Raw genomic sequence first — 20,265 nt, forward strand, 5'->3', positions numbered from 1 at the left:
TTTTGTGAATTTGTTTTATTTTTTATCATTCCAAGAGCCATGACTTTTCTATTTTCCCACTGATGTAGCCATATGTGGCCTTGATGAGTCATATTTTAATAAAACCATTTTGGGGTACATATAAAATGATGTATCATTTTGGGGGGTTAAGGAGAAGGAAAAAAAGGTATTATGCTGCTGTATTTTGCATGCTTTTTACTTATGCTGCCTATTTTTTTGGGCTACTTTCACACTGGTGTTTCTGGGTCCGCTTGTGAGATCCATTTCAAGGCTCTCACAAGCGGCCCAAAACTGATCAGTTCAGCCCCAATGCATTCTGAATGGATAAGGATCCGTTCAGAATGTATCAGTTTGGCTGCGTTTGGTCTCCGTTGCGCTTTTGAGGCAAACGCTAAAATGCAGCTTGCAGCGTTTTGGTGTCCGCCTGACGATGCGGAGCCTAACGGATCCGTTTTCACTGACACAATATGGTGCAATTGAAAACGGATCCGTCCCCATTGACTTTCAGTGTAAGTCAAGACGGATCCGTTTTGACTTAGACTTTTTTTTTTTTATGAATAATGCAAACGGATCCGTTCTGAACGGATACAAGCGTTTGCATTATCAGTGCGGATCCGTCTGTGCAGATACAAGACAGATCCGCACCAAACGCGAGTGAGAAAGTCGCAGCTTTAACAACTAATATCTCATAGTGATGTCAAATGTGTACACTGGACATCACTATAAAGCCAAACGCCCTATTTTAGCCTTACTTACGTTTCAATGCTATCCAGCGCCTGTACAGGACTGTAATATAGCAGTGGCCAAGAGCCCTCGAACTGGCCATACAAGTCCACAACTTTTTTGTAGTTATGCATGCGGAGCTGTGTGAGGGCTAATTTTTTGCAGGGTGACCTGTACTTTTCAATGATACCATTTTGAAGTGTGTGTAACTTTTGGGGAAGCTGAAGTGACAAAAAATGGTCGTTATTTTTTTTCCGCTACGCCATTCATCATATGGGATGAATATTGTTATATTTTAATAGTACGGGTGTTATCACACGCGGCGATATACAGTGCTGCCCATAATTATTCATACCCCTGGCAAACTTTGACTTAAAAATACTTTTATTTAACCAGCAAGTAATTTTTTGACGGGAAATGACATAGGTGTCTCCCAAAAGATAATAGGACGATGTACAAGAGACATTATTGTGGGGAAAAAACATTTCTCAGCTTTTATTTACATTTGAGCAAAAAGTGTCCAGTCCAAAATTATTCATACCCTTCTCAATAATCAATAGAAAAGCCTTTATCGGCTATTACAGCAATCAAACGCTTCCTATAATTGCAGACCAGCTTTTTGCATGTCTCCACAGGTATTTTCCCCCATTCATCTTTAGCAATGAGCTCCAAATCTTTGCAGGTTGGAGGGTCTTCTTGCCATCACCCTGATCTTTAGCTCCCTCCACAGATTCTCAATTGGATTCAAGTCCGAACTCTGGCTGGGCCACTCCAAAACATTGTTGTCTGCTAACCATTTCTTCACCACTTTTGCTGTGTGTATTGGGTCATTGTCATGCTGAAATGTCCACTGGTGCCCAAGGCCAAGTTTCTCTGCAGACTGCCTGATGTTGTCATTGAGAATCCTCATGTATTGCTCTTTTTTCATGGTGCCGTTTACTGTGATTAGGTCCACTGGCTGAAAAACAAAGCATTAGGTTCCCACCACCATGTTTGACAGTGGGGATGGTGTTCTTTGGGTTGAAGGCTTCTCCTTTTTTACGCCAAAGGAAGGAAACATCATTGTGACCAAACAATTCAATTTTTGTTTCATCTGACCATAACACAAAAGACCAGAAGTCTTCTTCTTTGTCCAGATGAGCTTTTGCAAAGGCCAAGCAAGCTTTTGTGTGCTTTATCTGGAGAAGTGGAACCCAGCAGTGTGCAGTGTCCGTTGGATTGTCTGCCTTGAGACATTGCCACCAGCAGAGCCCAGATTCACCAGGATGGCCTTGGTGGTGATCCTTGGATTCGTTTTCACCTCTCTAACTATCCTCCTGGCCAGCACAGGTGTCACTTTTGGCTTCCGACCACATCCTCTGAGATTTTCCACAGTGCGGAACATCTTGTATTTTTTGCTCAAATGTAAAGAAAAGCTGAGAAATGTTTTTTTTCCCCTACAATAATGCCTCTTGTACATCGTCTTATTATCTTTTGGGCGACACCTCTGTCATATCCCATCAAAAAATTACTTGCTGGTTAAATAAAAGTATTTTTAAGTCAAAATTTGCCAGGGGTATGAATAATTATGGGCAGCACTGTACATGATGTGTATTTTTTTATTGATTAAGTATTTTGATTTTGGGGAAAGGGGGCTGATTTGAACTTTTATACTTTAAATTTTGTATTCACCCTGGTTGACTATAATTGGCAATTATTACATTGCCCATTGTGTACTGTGATGGGTATACAGCCATCATTGAACACCTTTTTTTTTATTCAGATTTTTATTTTATTGAAAAACAATAATAAACATCTATTTTTAAAGACATCATTTTTAAGATAACAATACACTGCTGCCACCTAGTGGCCTGTATTGGTATATTTTACTAATAGCTACCAAAGCCTGCTTGAGGCTTCGGTCTATTAGTATAGCGTAAAAGGTTCCCCGATCTCAGCCAGGAACGCTGCTTCCGGACCACTCAGATTCCATGGTCACATTTGACCACAGCATCTGAAGTGGTAAAATGTATGCGATCAGCCTTATGGCTGATCCCATACATCTGATGCATGTCTCTGGTGTTTGAAACTGCAGAAACCCGGCAGCTATGGCATCCGTTGCAAGTACGAGTGAGCTCCGGGTTTCATTCTAAAAAGGGGTTCATTCTTAAAGGGAAGTTTAAGAGTGTTCGGAGCAGAATATAAAATGATATATTCCAGTCATTAATCCAAGGACTGAAGCCAATGAGATTATGAGAAACTACATGGACACATCTCACACTTCCCCCAGTGCAGCTCCAAATCATTAATCAACACAATCATCATCTATGTTGCACTTGTCCATTTTTAAGGCTACATTCACACAATTCAACTTATGGAAAGTTGGGAATACGTCTTTGTACGATCCCATTTCTTTCCCAGGCGAGCTACTTTTTGGGGCAATAAATTTGGGTCAATGGCAGCAAACATCAAGTAAAAGGATATCTTCTCCAATGAGTGTGGATTTAGTGTATAAGGCTGTGAGCTGCCTTGTAAATAACGAGTTTTTATTTTCACCAGCCGCCTTCAGCGCAGCCGTTTCTGTCTGCTTCACAACTCCGACCTGAAATAAAACAGAGGTAAATAGTGAGCTATTGAAAGTAATGTTTTACTGCCATCTGGTGCAGAATTTGGGAATGGCATCCTACATGGGAATGAACTGAATCCAACTCAGGTCTCATTTACATTTCCGCCAGCAAAAAAATGCGAAGGGTCCGTGTATCAGTTTTTTGCCCTCCATATTCCACGGAAACTGCTAAGCTGAAAGTTAACTTCCAAAGCATCTCCTACCAGTGGTTAATAACTAACAGGCCAATCACTGATTCTGTGTTGTGTCATTGATTTTCCTAGAACCCATAGACTTTAATGGGCGTGTTTGGTCCCTATCACGGACCAAAGAAGTGCATATCTGTGATTTTTTTTTACGGTCAGTAAAGGTGGGTTGAATTTGAAAGGAATTTTAAGTACTGCTCGATCCATCTCTTAGTTTGGACATTTCAATATCCCCTATATAAGGGCACAGATATGGAGGACAGTTAACCACTGAGGAAGGGACCATTCAGAGTCCCGAAACGCGTTTGTTTGGATCCTCCATTTGAACACAAAGGCAATCGCAACTTACAGGAATTATTTTAAAGTTCGTGATAACCTATGACCCAGAACTACGAATGAAAGCACTGGCGCCAGTTGGGAAAACACGTGTATCAGGCAGACGCCGGCAAAGAATATACGAACCAAGATAGTCTTGGAACTTTCGACATCACAGTTCGAATCAATATATATCGACTCAATATGTGCCTCTGGTGAAATATTTGACACTCACGTAAGTTAGCAGGAGCAGGGGGCCCGGTGCAGCTACCACGCGGGACGCCGCGATATACACAACGAATTCCGCCCGTGATCGAACCTGGCTTGTGAATATAACTACCGTGCAGAGGAAAACTTAAACAATCTGTTGGTCGTGGTGTTTGATTTTTCACATTTACACAAGTTTTTTTAATATGAGAACTAATTAGATACCATTCGAATATGTGATTTGGAATACCACGAACATTGCTGACACTATATTGTGGAAACGTATATACTTTTGATGCAAACATTATCTGAAAATTGCGATTATTATATCGATTGGACGGAAAAACTGCAGTGTGATTAGTTTATGGTGGATTGAACGGATCCTTCTAATACTCTATATCTATTACGCACAAGATATTATTTGAGTGGACTACTGTATTTTAAAGTCTGGCCAGACCATTTATTGTATTGTATATATTAGGGCTGCACGATATGGGAATTTAAAATATGGGCCCTAAAAATTGTGATAACGATATGAGATGCAATATTTTAAGGGAATTGTGCTAGGATTTGCTTGGATTTTCCCATATGAGCTGACGCGGCTGGGTATGACATAGTTGTGGGGGGGGTCTGTGGAGGACGGTGTTCTGTGGGGGGGGGGATCTGTGGAGGACGCTGTTCTGTGGGGGGGGGGGATCTGTAGAGGACGCTGTTCTGTGGGGGGGGGGGGGGTCTGTGGAGGACGGTGTTCTGTGGGGGGGGGATCTGTGGAGGACGGTGTTCTGTGCGGGGGGGGGGGGGGATCTGTGGAGGACGGTGTTCTGTGGGGGGGGGGGGATCTGTGGAGGACGGTGTTCTGTGGGGGGGGGGGGATCTGTGGAGGACGGTGTTCTGTGGGGGGGGGGGATCTGTGGAGGACGCTCTTCTGTGGGGGGGGGGGGATCTGTGGAGGACGCTCTTCTGTGGGGGGGGGGGATCTGTGGAGGACGCTGTTCTGTGGGGGGGGGGGATCTGTGGAGGACGCTGTTCTGTGGGGGGGGGATCTGTGGAGGACGCTGTTCTGTGGGGGGGATCTGTGGAGGACGCTGTTCTGTGGGGGGGGGGATCTGTGGAGGACGCTGTTCTGTGGGGGGGGGGGGATCTGTGGAGGACGCTGTTCTGTGGGGGGGGGGGGGATCTGTGGAGGACGCTGTTCTGTGGGGGGGGATCTGTGGAGGACGCTGTTCTGTGGGGGGGATCTGTGGAGGACGCTGTTCTGTGGGGGGGGGGATCTGTGGAGGACGCTGTTCTGTGGGGGGGGGGATCTGTGGAGGACGCTGTTCTGTGGGGGGGATCTGTGGAGGACGCTGTTCTGTGGGGGGGGATCTGTGGAGGACGCTGTTCTGTGGGGGGGATCTGTGGAGGACGCTGTTCTGTGGGGGGGATCTGTGGAGGACGCTGTTCTGTGGGGGGGATCTGTGGAGGACGCTGTTCTGTGGGGGGGGGGGGATCTGTGGAGGACGCTGTTCTGTGGGGGGGGGGATCTGTGGAGGACGCTGTTCTGTGGGGGGGATCTGTGGAGGACGCTGTTCTGTGGGGGGGATCTGTGGAGGACGCTGTTCTGTGGGGGGGATCTGTGGAGGACGCTGTTGTGGAGGACGCTGTTGTGGAGGACGCTGTTCTGTGGGGGATCTGTGGAGGACACTGTTATGTGGGGGATCTGTGGAGGACACTGTTATGTGGGGGATCTGTGGAGGACACTGTTATGTGGGGGATCTGTGGAGGACACTGTTATGTGGGGGATCTGTGGAGGACACTGTTATGTGGGGGACCTGTGGAGGACACTGTTATGGGGGACCTGTGGAGGACAGTGTTATGGGGGACCAGTGGAGGACAGTGTTATGGGGGACCAGTGGAGGACAGTGTTATGGGGTGGATCTGTGGATGGCACTGCTATGGGGTGGATCTGTGGATGGCACTGTTATGGGGTGGATCTGTGGATGGCACTGTTATGGGGTGGATCTGTGGATGGCACTGTTATGGGGTGGATCTGTGGATGGCACTGTTATGGGGGATGTGTGCTATGACACATAGGGCCATGAGGGGGGCCAGCATAAGACACACATATAGCATCTTATGCTGGTCCCCCTCATGGCCCTATGTGTACTCTCATGTGTCCTAAACTGCGCACATAACTGGCTTTGTGTGTAAAGTATTTTACTACTGTGTGAAACAATCTCTCTCCTATTGATAAAATGGCCAGCCTCTGTACTCACTTTCACGACGAATGCACTGCAGCGAACGGCATTCATCGTGCAGCGAAGTGGGAGGAGCGTTACTAAGTGACGTCAGTCACGCGCCGGCCGGCCAGCTCGCTGCAGTGTATTCATAGTGAAAGTGAGTACAGAGGCTGGCCATGTTATCAATAGGAGAGAGCTTGTTTCACACAGTAGTAAAATACTTTACACACAAAGCCAGTTATGTGAGCGGGGCCCCTTCATATATAATCGCGTCATTTTCGGGTCGGCCAAATCGCCATATCGCATTTGGCGATTATCGCGATTCGATTATTTTTTCGATATATCGTGCAGCCCTAATATATATATATATATATATATATATATATATATATATATATATATATATATATATAGTTTTTAAATGTTTTTGTATACTACTAATACTAATATTTAATTATAAAGTACCACCCACTCCAGGTAATTGTGAGTGCCCAGCCTTTCCTTTATTATCAGTAAAAAAAAAAAGCTGATGTGTGAAGAAACATTAAAATCAATGGCTGTGTGTGCTGTCCGTGGAAAATGTGGATAGCACAGGTCAGTGAAAAACAGAAAAAGGCCTCAAAAGGTACCGTAAGTTCATAAATCAATGCCCGTCATCCATATTCAGGACGGTCATCAGTTTATTGTATGTGATAGAGTATAATAAAATAATACATGGAATAAAATACATAAACTTACTTTAAAGCCTTTTGCCACGAGCCGTCTGACATGGACAAATAACCTGTGAGCGGGGATACTTGCTGTCATAAAGTTGTGGTCTAGGTGGCAATAAATGTTCAGCTCACGGGCTGCAATCTGTAAAAAGTTACAAAGGAGACGCTCCCACGTGAATATTTCATAAAAGAGGTCAGGACAACACTGAGATCCGATCTAAGATACTGCGGCATAATTAGAATCCATCAGCTAATGGATATATAATTACGTGCCATTTTATTGACCCTGATTGAGGCCTTCAAGGCAAATGGATCCTTTACAAATAAGCAGCAACCCTCATTAAACCCCTAAATAGCTATCCGGGTTTAGGTATAAAACAAATGAAACGGCTCGCCAGCATTACATCACCACACATACTGTACAGCCTTCAATCAGAAGGCTAGCATTTTTAGCCCAAAACATATAACATGTATAAGCCATTTGATGCCAAAACCTTGTAAGGAAAATCTGATGAAGAAATGTGCTATTACATGCCATTTCAATAGGTAGTCATGTGGAATCCTCCAGAGTGAGAGCTACTATTTGCAGTAGCTGTACACCATCACTAAAGGAGTCCCAAAAGGTAGACTCTCCTATTGTATGGTTCCAAACCCTAATTTAGAATTTGGATAGGGGTTGTCCTAATGGCTATGTAATTAGCTTAGCGGGGGAGATTTATCATCTGAATTGCACCAGAAAAGTGGCTTTAAAAAGTCGCAAGCTCTGTGTTTGTGACTTTTTAAATGCAACTTTTTGAAGAAGAAGAAAAAGTTGCAAGTGCCTCTTTTTACTCTGTCCTTGACACTTTTTCAAAAGGATGTGTGACAAGGGTTGAAAAAGGGATGTAGCCAACACCCGAGACAAAATTATCTTTTTATGTACCAGTTTTCTGATGAAAATGAGGCCAGAAACCTAATGGCAGCTCAGAGCTGTGCTCCTCATCATGAATTGGGCACATTCTCCGATGCCATAGGGCAGGGTTCCTCAACTCCAGTGCTCAGGGCCCACCTACCGATCCTGATTTCAGGATTTCCTTAGTATTGAGTAGGTGATATAATTAGTGTCAGTGCATCCGGACTTACCCACAGGTATTCATTCTGTAGGTGGGCCCTGAGGACTGGAGGTGAGGAACACTGCCGGAGGGGGCATCAAGAGCAGTGCAGAACGTGCTGGTCTTAATAAATCTCCTCCTAGGACTGTACTGACCAAGCAGGCCGTGTTCACACCATGCTTAGTGTGCACATTCAGGTGGTTCCATGGACCCCTACAGACCAGGGTTGCCAACCCTCCAGAAATGAGGGCACTTGCGGCAGAGGATTCCGGCCTGCAATCCGGACGCAAACGGATGCGGATCCGTCTCACAAATGTATTGCAATACCGGATCCGTCTTTCCGTTTGTCATCTGGAAAAACGGATCCGGTATATATATATTTTTTCATTTGTAAGGGTATGCATATCCGTTTTGCCAGAACACTTGGAGCCGGATCCGGCAAGTGTTCAGGATTTTTGGCCAGAGAGAAAACTGCAGCATGCTGCGGTATTTTCTCTGCTCAAAAAACGTAAGAGGGACTGAACTGATGAATCCTGAATGGAGAGCATTCAGTTCAGGATGCATTAGGATATGGAACTCAATACCGGAAAACTTTAACCCAAGTGTGAAAGTACCCTTACTGGACAGTCTGTAAAAATAGGCACAGATGAGTCTGTGATTTCTTTGAGGTGGTGGCTCTTGACTAGATTATTTTGGCAATTATTGATATTTTACAACTCACAGTAAATGCTGGTAATGAGTTCTATGTGCTATATATGCTTTAGGGCTTATTCAGACGGCCGTAGTCCTTTGAGGATCCGCAAACTGCGGAACGCACATGGCCGCAACCATAATAGAAAATGCCTATTCTTGTCTGGACAAGCTCTCTCTCTTACGCTGAGCCACAGAATGGAACCACGGATGTTAACAGCACACGGTGTGCTGTCCACATCTTTTGCAGCCACATTGAAATTAACGGGTCCGCACCCGTTCCGATGCGGACTTGTTCATACGCCTATCTGAATGAGCCCTTATCATTTGTTATGGTTTTCCAATTAGTCCATAAAAAATGCTGGCTGTCCATAATTTCGGGATAAGTTATCCAAAAAAATGAAAAATTCGGTCTGCCAGCCCTTCAACAGGCCGCGTAGATGTCAAAACAGTGTCCTGCTGGCAGTAAATTGGTTAGAATAATTGATCTGCTCTTCACTGGATAGGGGGATTACTGTTAGATTGGTTTGGGCATAATCAATGGTCACAAGTACAGGAGTCTCATGGGCTGAACATGTACACAGCCGCTCCACTCAAACCCTATAGGACTGCCAGAGATAGCGGAGCGCTGTTCTCCACCATCTTCAGAAGCCAACAGAGATCAATGTTGCAGCACAGCACATATATGCACTGCCGCTCCTTTCATACAGAGGGGACATGGGACCTCCATGCTTTTGAGCACCCCACCAATCTAACAGTTATCACATAACCAGTGGATATGGAATAACTTTCTTTTACTGGAAGAAAGTGTACGGTGCCATTGCTAAAAAAAAACCTGCACAGTACACATTTATTTGGGTACTGGGCCTACGGATGACGTTTGCCACCATTAGGCCCATCCACAGTTAAAAGCCCTCCATAGATAAACCACATAGGAGTTTTACTGACCTCAGCATCCTCTCCAAAGAACCTGTATTTGTATCCGCATTCAACGCACAAAATGGCATCCTTATGCTTCTCCTTAATTTCCATGTACTGCTCCTCAAGGGGCGTGTAAATACTTTTGGTTCTGCGGTTGGGGTTTTTTGCTTCTGAAGAATTTGCAGTTTGTTCTTGGTGTCTGGAAGATGGAAATGTAGTAGATGTCTTCAAAGAGACTTTCTCTGCCTGCAAGACAACCACAGAAATACTACAGTCATTTATGCCAGTACAGTAAAGCCAGAAAATGGACTTTAAAAAGTCAGAAACTTTGTTTTAGGACTTTTTAAATGCGATTTTTTTTTTTTTTACATTACCCTCAGCAGTTTTCCAAAAGAGGGCATGGCAAGGGCGGGAAAGAGGAGTGACCAACAGCCGAGACAAATTGATCTTCTTTTACGCTAATTTTCTGGTGCAAATGAAGCCAGGAATCTACAGCAGCTCTGAGCTGTCGTAGATTTCCGCGTAGAAGCACTGACGGCTGGGCGATGCATCTAATTTATGACGATGCCTGTATCTCATCATATATTAGGCGTATCGAGACTGGAGCAGAAATCATAGGTCTTGATAAATCTCCCCCGTAAAGTTTTTTTTTTTTAAGATTTATATGGCATTTAGTAGCCTTTATAAAAGACATTTTCCAGTCCTCAGGGTAAGCCATCGATATCTGATAGACAGGGGCAGACACCCCACCGATCAGCTTCTCTGCCACAAGAACTACAGCGCTGCTACCACTGAACTGAATGAGAGCAGCGCTGCAGTAACCAGCTCTGTCCACTACACAATGGATGGCGCTGTGGTTCCGGCACTGGAGTTGCTGCAAGAACAACTAGATAGGAGCCGCATCATTGGAACTGGGACACTGTAAGCAGGTGAGCGTTTTCCTTGTCCAGCCCCCATCAATGTACATTGTAGAAAATGTATGTAGCATTCAATTTATTTTATGGGGAAGGGGAAAAAAAGGCTGTCTTTTGTATGCAAAAGTGGTATTCCCATCTGGACATTCTTGGAAAATAATTCAAAAGACATGCCAAAGTGTCCAAAAGGTGCGAGTGCCAGAAGGGGAGCAAGCCTCACACCGCCGTGAAAGGGGAGGGGGCTGTGTATGCATGTATCTTTCCATTCAATTCAATGGACATTCTGAAAAGAAAGTAAGCAAATTCTTCTATTTTCGGAAACTCTCACACGTGCACAGCCACCTCTCTGTTCATGGTGGTGCCAGATGGGGAACTCGCAGCGTGCGTCAGTGTGAGGTCCCGTCCCAATTTCCCCTCCTCTGACAGGATCGCACAGAATTATACTGATTTATAATGCTGTGTAACCCTGAAAGTCCTGGAACCTATTATATTACATTGACAGCATTATGTCAGAGTAATTCAGTAGATTCCAGGACTAAGAGTTACACAACATTATAAATCAGTATAATGCTGTGCAATCCTGTCAATGAAGGGCAAGTCGGGACAGGACTTTACAGTGATACACGCTGCGATTTCCTCGCATTCAACTCGCTAATGTGTGTCTATCCTAAGGCCCCTTGCAGACGAGCAGGTCCGGATTAAATCCGAATGCGTTCATTGAAAACTGCGCGATTTCGCAAGCAAGTCCATTCAGTTTTGTTTGCGATTGCGTTCAGTTGTTATCGCGCGGGTGCAATACGATTTAATGCGTTTTGCACGCGCGTGATAAAAAACTGAATTTACAAACAACATCTTTTAGCAACCATCCGTGAAAAAGCGCTGGCCAATCTCAGCGCAGAGCTTACAGCCTGGGAGGTTTTTTTCTCCCAGGCTGTGAGCTCTGCGCTGCAATTGGCCAGCACTAAAGCCTAGGGGGAGGAGACGCCCAGCAGAACAAGGGCAGACTCCGCCTACTATAACCAAGTCCCCGAACATACCAGAGGACATAACGGGAGAATTGAGCGGCGCCCAGGGATGATAGTAAGTGCAGGGAGATCCCTGGGCGCCGCTGTATATGTCATGATACTTAGTTCACAATGTCAGGATCGGTGAAAGGTCCTCTTTAAGAGGAGATGTCTCTCAATAAGTAAGACGCATCTCTGGCACTCGGTGGCCTGGCTGGAGTAGACCTGTTGGGCAACAAAGATGCTGCTCCTTTTCTTACCACTTGAGAAAAGTGTTGATTTGTGCTAAATAGGAAAGAAAAACAAACTAACCAGCACCTCCATAATAAGTAAATTTGAGAGTGCAGGTGCACGCTACCTTGGCTCAAACACAATGGAATTAGTAGAACTACAGGTAACAGAACACTGCTAGTCAATTGCACAAAGATATAGGCAAATACTGAATAACAAATAGCTGCTTGGTGGCCATACTTACTGCAAGGGCAGTTAGAAGCTCTTTGCGCATATAATTGATCAAAAATATGTCAGGCCCATCTACCAGACGACAAGGTGGCTTCTAATCAGATGGGGCCTACTCTCACATGCCTCTCCTGGGCTTACAGGCTACAATCTAAGCAAAGTAGCACCCAGCTATATCCTATACATGCCTCTCCCAGGCTGTCAGCCTGCAATATGGGCAAAGTAGAATACAGCTGTACAATCTATCTAATGAAAAGCACATGGTAAATGGGCGGTGGTGCAAGGTTCAAACTCACCACCAGGGGGCCCTGAAGAGGCATGTTAGAGTAGGCCCCATCTGATTAGAAGCCACCTTGTCGTCTGGTAGATGGGCCCGGCATATTTATTATCAGTTATATGCGTAAAGAGCTTTTAACTGCCCTTGCAGTAAGTATGGCCACCAAGCAGATTTGTGCTAAATGACACAAACTATGGCACAAATATGTCATGCACCATAACTTGCGACTTTTAAACGCCGCTTTTGTGGTGTAAAAGCGTTGTCCCTAGCAGTGTTTCGAGCTGCCAGTGTAGAACTTATCTGCCATTGTTCGTGGGCAAACATTTGGCCGTCTGAATACAACAATATGCTGTGCCCAGAGAGCACGGTATCAAGTGCTCCTGAGGTATGCATATAAATAAACCCCGTACTTACGTCTGAGGAGTAGATTAAGATGGCTTTAAGTTTAGGACTCACGGGTGACAGCGAGAGGTACCTTGGAACCGAACCCAAGTTCGGGAAATGTTTTTTTTTACAGTACAAATTAATTTATGAAGTTATTACCTGAAGTGTCGCGAGGAGAGAGAATAGGAGAGAAGGAAACAACACAGCAGTGCCAGCTCAGCAGTTTTCATAGTCCCAACCACCACTGCCCACTGCATTCAGGCTGGAGTATCCTGGCATGGGGAGTCCTTTGATGGGAACGTCATTTATGGGGTTGTCCAAGAGTTTAATACTGATGCCCTATCAGCCAGACGAGTGTGTGATCTGTGGGCCCAGGGCCCCTGCTGACCAGCTGTTTGTACCAAGGACAGTGCAATGGACAGCAGCTGTGCTTGGTATTTCAGCTCAGCCCCATAGGCCAGTGACGTCACATACATCGGTCACAAGGCCGGGGTCTCTCTTGAAACAGCTGATCGGTGGGGGACCTGGGTGTCGGACACCCACCAAATCAGATACAGATGACCAATCCAGATAGGTCATCAGTATTAAACACTCAGACACCCCCTTTAATTAGTGTAGTACGCATATATCATTACTGATGTCACCAGGTAATAGAAGCTTTTGTAGATGACATAACCAAAAAAATATATATTCTACAACGGCACCCATCACTCACCCTGGGAATAGAATGCGAGTTTTCCTCTTCCTCTTTGGTTTCTGACTTTGAGATGCCAGGGGAAGGGGTAAGGGTCTCTGGTCCTTTTAGGTCATGACTGTTACCAGAATCACTGGAAAACGCTCGTAATCTGTGCAGGGTGCGGCTGGAGATCAGCGACTTTCCACAGATTGTATGTTCTGAAAATGTAATTATAACCATCAAACATACATGTCCTCGGATATCGCAGATACGCCACAAAACGGAGAGGTATCAAAACTGCGCATAGGAAAAGTGGGGTAGTTACTCATGGCAACCAATCAGGACCTCAGAACAATGAGAGCTGGACAGGGATTGGTTGCCAGGGGCGGCTGCCATACTTCATGCATTTCACCCAACAGGTATCAGAGATCCTAACATTCTGGCTTACCTTTCTTTTCCAAAGCCATGCCATCGCTCCCCTCACCGACTTGGTGGCTTCTTCTCTTTTTTGCAGTGGGCTCATCCTCTGGGGATATGGAGGAATTTACCGCCTGGGAATATAAGTTACATATTGTTTTCCAGGTAGCATGAGCATACGGAGGCACCGTCCTAACAACCCACAGACGTTCACATGGCTTCTATATAAAGTGTGGACCACGTTATAGTCTATAGATAACGGGGGAGACTTATCAAAAACCGATGAAAAGGAAAACTGGCTTAGTTGCCCATAGCAACCAATCAGATCCCAGCTTAAATTTTTCCGGGCTTCTTTCAAAAATGAAAGCTGGAATCTGATTAGTTGCCGTGGGAAATTAAGCCAGGTTTCCTTTATTCCAGTTTTGATTAATCTTCCCTTATAAGTATCAAATGTAGCCAATATTAAATGAGTGTGCAGGGATGAAGTGCTCGTAAATAGCCACTAACACCCCCCACAAGGAGAAGGAATAGCGGAACGCATGCTGGAATGTGGTGCGGACCGCGGTCTATACGCCATCTCTGTCCTGCCAGATGGAATGGTGTCCCTTCGGCTGGGTTCACACTATCACTATTTCCTTTCTTCTGCTCCGCTACAACAGCAGATAAATGAAAATAAGGGAAGTGCCGGATTGGCGCATAACTGACAGGAACGGAGCCTAACAGACCACGTTGACTATAATAGGATAAGTTTGGTTTCCGTTCAGGAGAACATTTTTTTAAAACTCTATTTTTGACCATTTCTGTGACGGAGGCCCCTAATAGAGCTTCCGCCGCAAATGTGAAAAAAGCCTTAGTCGTGTAAGGTATTTACCCCTTCATGTTGATTGGGGATATTATCATGTATGCAATAATGTGCGCTTTCCTTTTTACGTATTGATGCATTGTTATTGCTAATTTATTATCAGTGTGTCTTGTGCATTGAGCCTCACGCACTTGACCGCATTATGGATCTGTGTCAAATAGGCGTTTTTTATGCGAATTGCATGCAGACCTATTCATTCCTATGGGGCCACAAAAAAAACGCAGACCGCGCACGGATGTTATCTGTCTGCATTTGTGCCGACGTCCCGAAAACTTTAGAACATGTGCTATATTTGTCCTTTTTATGAAGAGAGAGAGAGGGACACACACGGCCACATCTGTATTTTGCGGATCCGCGGTTTGCGGACAGCAAAATGGTAACGGCCACGTGAATGAGGCCTTAAAGAGGTTGTCCAAGTTATATTTATTGATGACCTATCTGACCTATCCTCAGGATAGGTCATCAATATCAGATCGGCGTGGATCTGACACCCTGCACCCCTGCCGATCAGCTGTTTGAAGAGAAGGCGCGCACCGTGCCAGCGCCGCCTCCTCTTCACCGTTTACCTTCTCTCAGTTGCATATGCAGCGGTGGGCAGATGTAATTACAAGTGTATGGGAAGGATCCGTCCTATTGAAATGAATGGGATGGTTAGCTGTAATTACATCTGCTCACCGCTGAAGATGCAACGGCGAGAAGGTAAACAGTGAAGAGGAGGCGGCGCTGGCACGGCGCGCGCCTTCTCTCCAAACAGCTGATCGGCGGGGGTGCTGGGTGTCGGACCCCCGCCGATCTGATATTGATGACCTATCCTAAATATAACTTGGACAACCCCTTTAAAGGGAACCTGTCAGCACCAAAATGGATCATAAACCCCCAGCAGTACCTCAAAACTGTTAACATTCGTCTTCTAATGATGTTCTTGTGTAAGATGTCTGAGGCGCATGATCGCTGTAAAACAACTTTTATTCCTCCGCAGGTCGTATGCAAATGAGGCTCCATTGCTTTGAGTATAGGTGTCTGATATTACTGTAGGGGAAAGCTTGGGATCTAGTGATCACCAGTCAGTGTGGTTTACTATAAGTACAGTGACTGAGTCACACCACACAAAAACAAAAGTTTTAGATTTTAGAAAAACTGACTTTTCTAAAATTAGATTAGTGGTATACGAGTCCCTATCAGACTGGAACAGTTTCATTGGAGTCCAGGAGAAATGGGACTACTTGAAAGTGGCACTATTGAAGGCAACAGAAAATTGCATTAGGCTTGTCAGTAAAAGCAAAAAAAGGAAGAGACCGCTGTGGTACTCAGCAGAAGTGGCCAAAATCATTAAAAACTAAAAAGATAACATTTAGAAAAAAAAAAAAAAAAAAAAAAACACACACGAGGATGACAGACAATTTATAAGATTAGGCAGAGAGAGGCCAAACAAGTTATAAGAGCTTCTAAAGCACAGGCAGAAGAGAAATTAGCTCAGTCAGGGAAAAAAAAGGCGACAAGGCATTCTTCAGATACATAAATGAAAAAAGGAAACTAAAACAAGGAATTACCAAATTAAAAACAAAAGGAAGGTATTTGGAAGAAGATAAAGAACTAGCTGACTGCCTCCATGAATACTTCTGTTCAGTTTTTACAAAGGAAAATGAAGGAGAAGGACCTGTTAGGAAAGAAGACTAATGAATCTTTTGATGCATGTGTCTTTACAGAGGAAGAGGTTCTAAGTCAGCTGTCTAAAATTAATACAAATAAGTCACAGGGGCCTGATGGGATACACCCAAAGCTATTAAAAGAGCTCAGCGGTGAACTAGCAAAACTTAACAGATTTATTTAACCAATCACTGGCAACAGGAGTCGTCCCAGAAGATTGGAAATTAGCAAATGTTGTGCCCATTCACAAGAAAGGTAGTAAGGAGGAATCGGGCAACTATAGGCCAGTAAGCCTGACATCAATAGAGGGGAAATTAATGGAAACCATACTTAAGGAGAGGATTGTGGACCATCTAAAATCCCATGGATTGAAAGATGAAAAACAGCATGGGTTTACTTCAGGGAGGTTATGTCAAACTAATCTTATTGAATTTTTTTATTGGGTGACTAAAATAATAGATGGAGGAGGTGCAGTAGACATCGCTTATCTAGACTTTAGTAAGGCTTTTGATACTGTCCCACACAGAAGGCTTATCAATAAATTAGAGTCTTTGGGCTTGGACTCCCATATTGTTGAATGGATTAGGCAGTGGCTGAGGGACAGACAACAGAGGGTTGTAGTCAATGGAGTATATTCAGACCAAGGTCTTGTTACCAGTGGGGTACCTCAGGGATCTGCTCTGGGACCCATATTGTTTAATATCTTTATCAGTGAAATTGCAGAAGGCCTCAATGGTAAGGTGTGTCTTTTTGCTGATGACACAAAGATTTGTAACAGGGTTGATGTTCCTGGAGGGATACACCAAATGGAAAAGGATTTAGGAAAACTGGAGGAATGGTCAAAAATCTGGCAACTAAAATGTAATGTTGATAAGTGCAAGATAATGCACCTGGGACGTAAAAACCCAAGAGCAGAATATAAAATCAGTGATACAGTCCTAACCTCAGTATCTGAGGAAAGGGATTTAGGGATCATTATTTCAGAAGACTTAAAGGTAGGCAGACAATGTCACAGAGCAGCAGGAAATGCTAGCAGAATGCTGGGGTGTATAGGGAGAGGCATTACCAGTAGAAAGAGGGAGGTGCTCATGCCGCTCTACAGAGCACTAGTGAGACCTCATTTGGAGTATTGTGCTCAGTACTGGAGACCATATCTCCAGAAGGATATTGATACTTTGGAGAGAGTTCAGAGAAGAGCTACTAAACTAGTACATGGATTGCAGGATAAAACTTACCAGGAAAGATTAAAGGACCTTAACATGTATAGCTTGGAAGAAAGACGAGACAGAGGGGATATGATAGAAACTTTTAAATACATAAAGGGAATCAACAAGGTAAAAGAGGAGAGAATATTTAAAAGAAGAAAAACTGCTACAAGAGGACATAGTTTTAATTTAGAGGGGCAAAGGTTTAAATGTAATATCAGAAAGTATTACTTTACTGAGATAGTGGATGCATGGAATAGCCTTCCTGCAGAAGTGGTAGCTGCAAATACAGTGACGGAGTTTAAGCATGCATGGGATAGGCATAAGGCTATCCTTCATATAAGATAGGGCCAGGGGCTATCCATAGTATTCAGTATATTGGGCAGACTAGATGGGCCAAATGGTTCTTATCTGCCGACACATTCTATGTTTCTAGGTAAGCACGCCCCCTAACCGTCCCCTCTTTTGTTAGATTGACAGCCTGCAGAGCGGCCAGGATGGCACAAGTCTCGCGCATGCGCAGTGCGCCGCTGAAACCCGGCTAACAGCGGCAGCCGGAGGCAGGATCGCGCCTTACCAAGGAGCGCACCGCACATGCGCAAGACTTATGCGATCCCGGCCACACTGCAGGCTGTCAATCTAACAAAAGGGGGACGGTTAGAGGGGGTGCTTACCATGACTCGAAGCAAGTAAGCTCACACAAGATTTTATCTGTAGGAGCGTTTCTTAGACGGAGCTGAGGAGCTTGACTCTGAGAAAATATGACTCTTCTATGGTCAAAATATGAATCTTTTCTGTTAATTATCATAAAAGGCAGGAAAGCGCTATAGGGCGATAAAATAGGACAGGTTAGTCCTGAGAAGATCATAAGTCGATCACTGGGAACTATCAGGGTAAGCAAGCATTAACCCCTTAAGGACCATGGCATTTTACATTTTTTCACGTTTTCGTTTTTCACTCCCCGCCTTCCCATAGTCCTTTTTTATTTTTCCATTCACATAGCCTTATGAGGGCTTATTTTTTGCGGGACAAGTTGTACTTTCTAATGGCACCATTTACGGTTGCATACCATGTAGTAGGGAGCAGGAAAAAAAATCCAAATGGGGTAGAATTGGGAAACAATTCAATTCTGATAACGGTTTTTATTATATTTGTTTACACTGTACACTATGTGGTAAAATTGACCTGTTATCTTCATTCTCCAGGTCAGGGCGGTTCCAACGATACCACACTTGTATAATTTTTCTAAAACTAAAAAAAGTTAAAACCTTGGGGGAATTTTTTTTTTTCCATAACCATATTCCGACCCCTATAACTTTTTTGTAGCCATGTGTATGGGTCTGTATGAGGGCTCATTTTTTGCGGGACGATGTGTTCTTTTCAGTGATACAAATTGTATATGTGTGCGACTTTTTGATCACTTTTTATTTAAAAAATATTGGATAGTTGAAGTGACAAAAAATTGCAAATTGTTTTTATTTTTTTTCCCGCTACGCCATTTGCTGTAGGCCATTAAGGTCTCATGCACACAACCGTTGTGTGCATCCGCGTCCGTTCCGTCATTTTTCACAGTTTAGCGGAGGTCCCATTCATTTCTATGGAGCTGTGAAAAAAAAACTAATAGTCCTGTTTTTTCTCTGCGTCCGTGATCCGTGATTCCAGTCCGTCAAAAAAATATAACCTGTCATATTCTTGTCAGTGGAAAACGGAGGACAGACCCATTTAAGTCAATGGGTCCGTCAAAAGAAAACGGAAGCACAACTGGTATGTCATCCGTGTCCATGTTTTTCTACAAGACCTAGGTGCAATAAAATTACACTTTTCATTAACCTTCCATTTTTTTCCCGTCAGACCAAAAAAATAAAAAAAAAAGGAAGACACAAGGAAACACAACTGAAGCAAAATCGGACACGGACCGCTGAAGCCAAATCACTGACAGTGAAAAAACACTGTCGTGTGCATGAGGCCTTATATTGGTAGATTTAAAAAGTATGGGCGTTTTCGCACGCGGCGATGCCCATGATGTTTATTTTTTTTATTGGTTAAGTATTTTTATTTGAACTTATTTTTTATATTTGTAAAAAAAAAATTTTTACCTTTTTTTTTACGTCACCTTGGGTGACAATAACTGGCAATCATTCGATTGCGCATAGTATTCAGTGACGGCTAAATAGCCATCATTGAAGACTTCATTTGCACTATATCAATACAAGGCTGCCACCTAGTGGTCCGTATGGATATATACATCTAATTGGCTTTGAAGCCAAATGGTTCTTATCTGCCGACACATTCTATGTTTCTAGGTAAGCACGCCCCCTAACCGTCCTCTCTTGTTAGATTGACAACCTGCAGAGTGGCCAGGATGGCACAAGTCTTGCGCATGCGCAGTGCGCCGCTGAAACCCGGCTAACAGCGTCAGCCGGAGACAGGATCGCGCCTTATTAAGGAGCCCACCGCACATGAAAAAACACTGTCGTGTGCATGAGGCATTATATTGGTATATTTTAAAAGTATGGGCTTTTTTTTCCGCACGCGGCGATACCCATGATGTTAATTTTTTTTATTGGTTAACTATTTTTATTTTAAGGAAAGGGGGGCTTGAGGCTTCGGTCAATTAGCTCAAGGTAACAGGTCCCCTGATCTCAGCCGGGGAACGCTGTTACCGGACCGGAAGCGTTTGACCATGGCATTTGAAAGGTAAGATGTAGCCATGTTTAGGGATAAGACCCATGTCCTTAAAGGGTTAAGGTA

The 20,265-nt window shown here is 44.2% G+C and overlaps 1 protein-coding gene across 4 annotated transcripts in view; it reads right to left on the minus strand.

Annotated features, from left to right (window-relative positions):
- MSH3 (mutS homolog 3) overlaps positions 1-20,265 on the minus strand; it is a 199,870-nt gene that overhangs the window by 178,418 nt on the left and 1,187 nt on the right. For all 4 annotated transcript variants that reach the window (XR_006387424.1, XR_006387426.1, XR_006387425.1 and 1 more), the window contains exons 2-6: positions 13,832-13,934; positions 13,423-13,601; positions 9,697-9,915; positions 6,993-7,109; positions 3,187-3,304 (exon numbers count right to left, since the gene is read on the minus strand). Coding sequence is in view for 1 of the 4 variants with exons in the window: in XM_044276024.1 (XP_044131959.1) it covers positions 3,187-3,304; positions 6,993-7,109; positions 9,697-9,915; positions 13,423-13,601; positions 13,832-13,934 (736 nt within the window). In the remaining 3 variants the exon portion in view is untranslated. The remainder of the gene's footprint in view (positions 1-3,186; positions 3,305-6,992; positions 7,110-9,696; positions 9,916-13,422; positions 13,602-13,831; positions 13,935-20,265) is intronic.

This window comes from Bufo gargarizans, chromosome 1 (genome assembly GCF_014858855.1).
Source record: "Bufo gargarizans isolate SCDJY-AF-19 chromosome 1, ASM1485885v1, whole genome shotgun sequence".
Classification (NCBI taxonomy): Eukaryota; Metazoa; Chordata; class Amphibia; order Anura; family Bufonidae; genus Bufo; species Bufo gargarizans.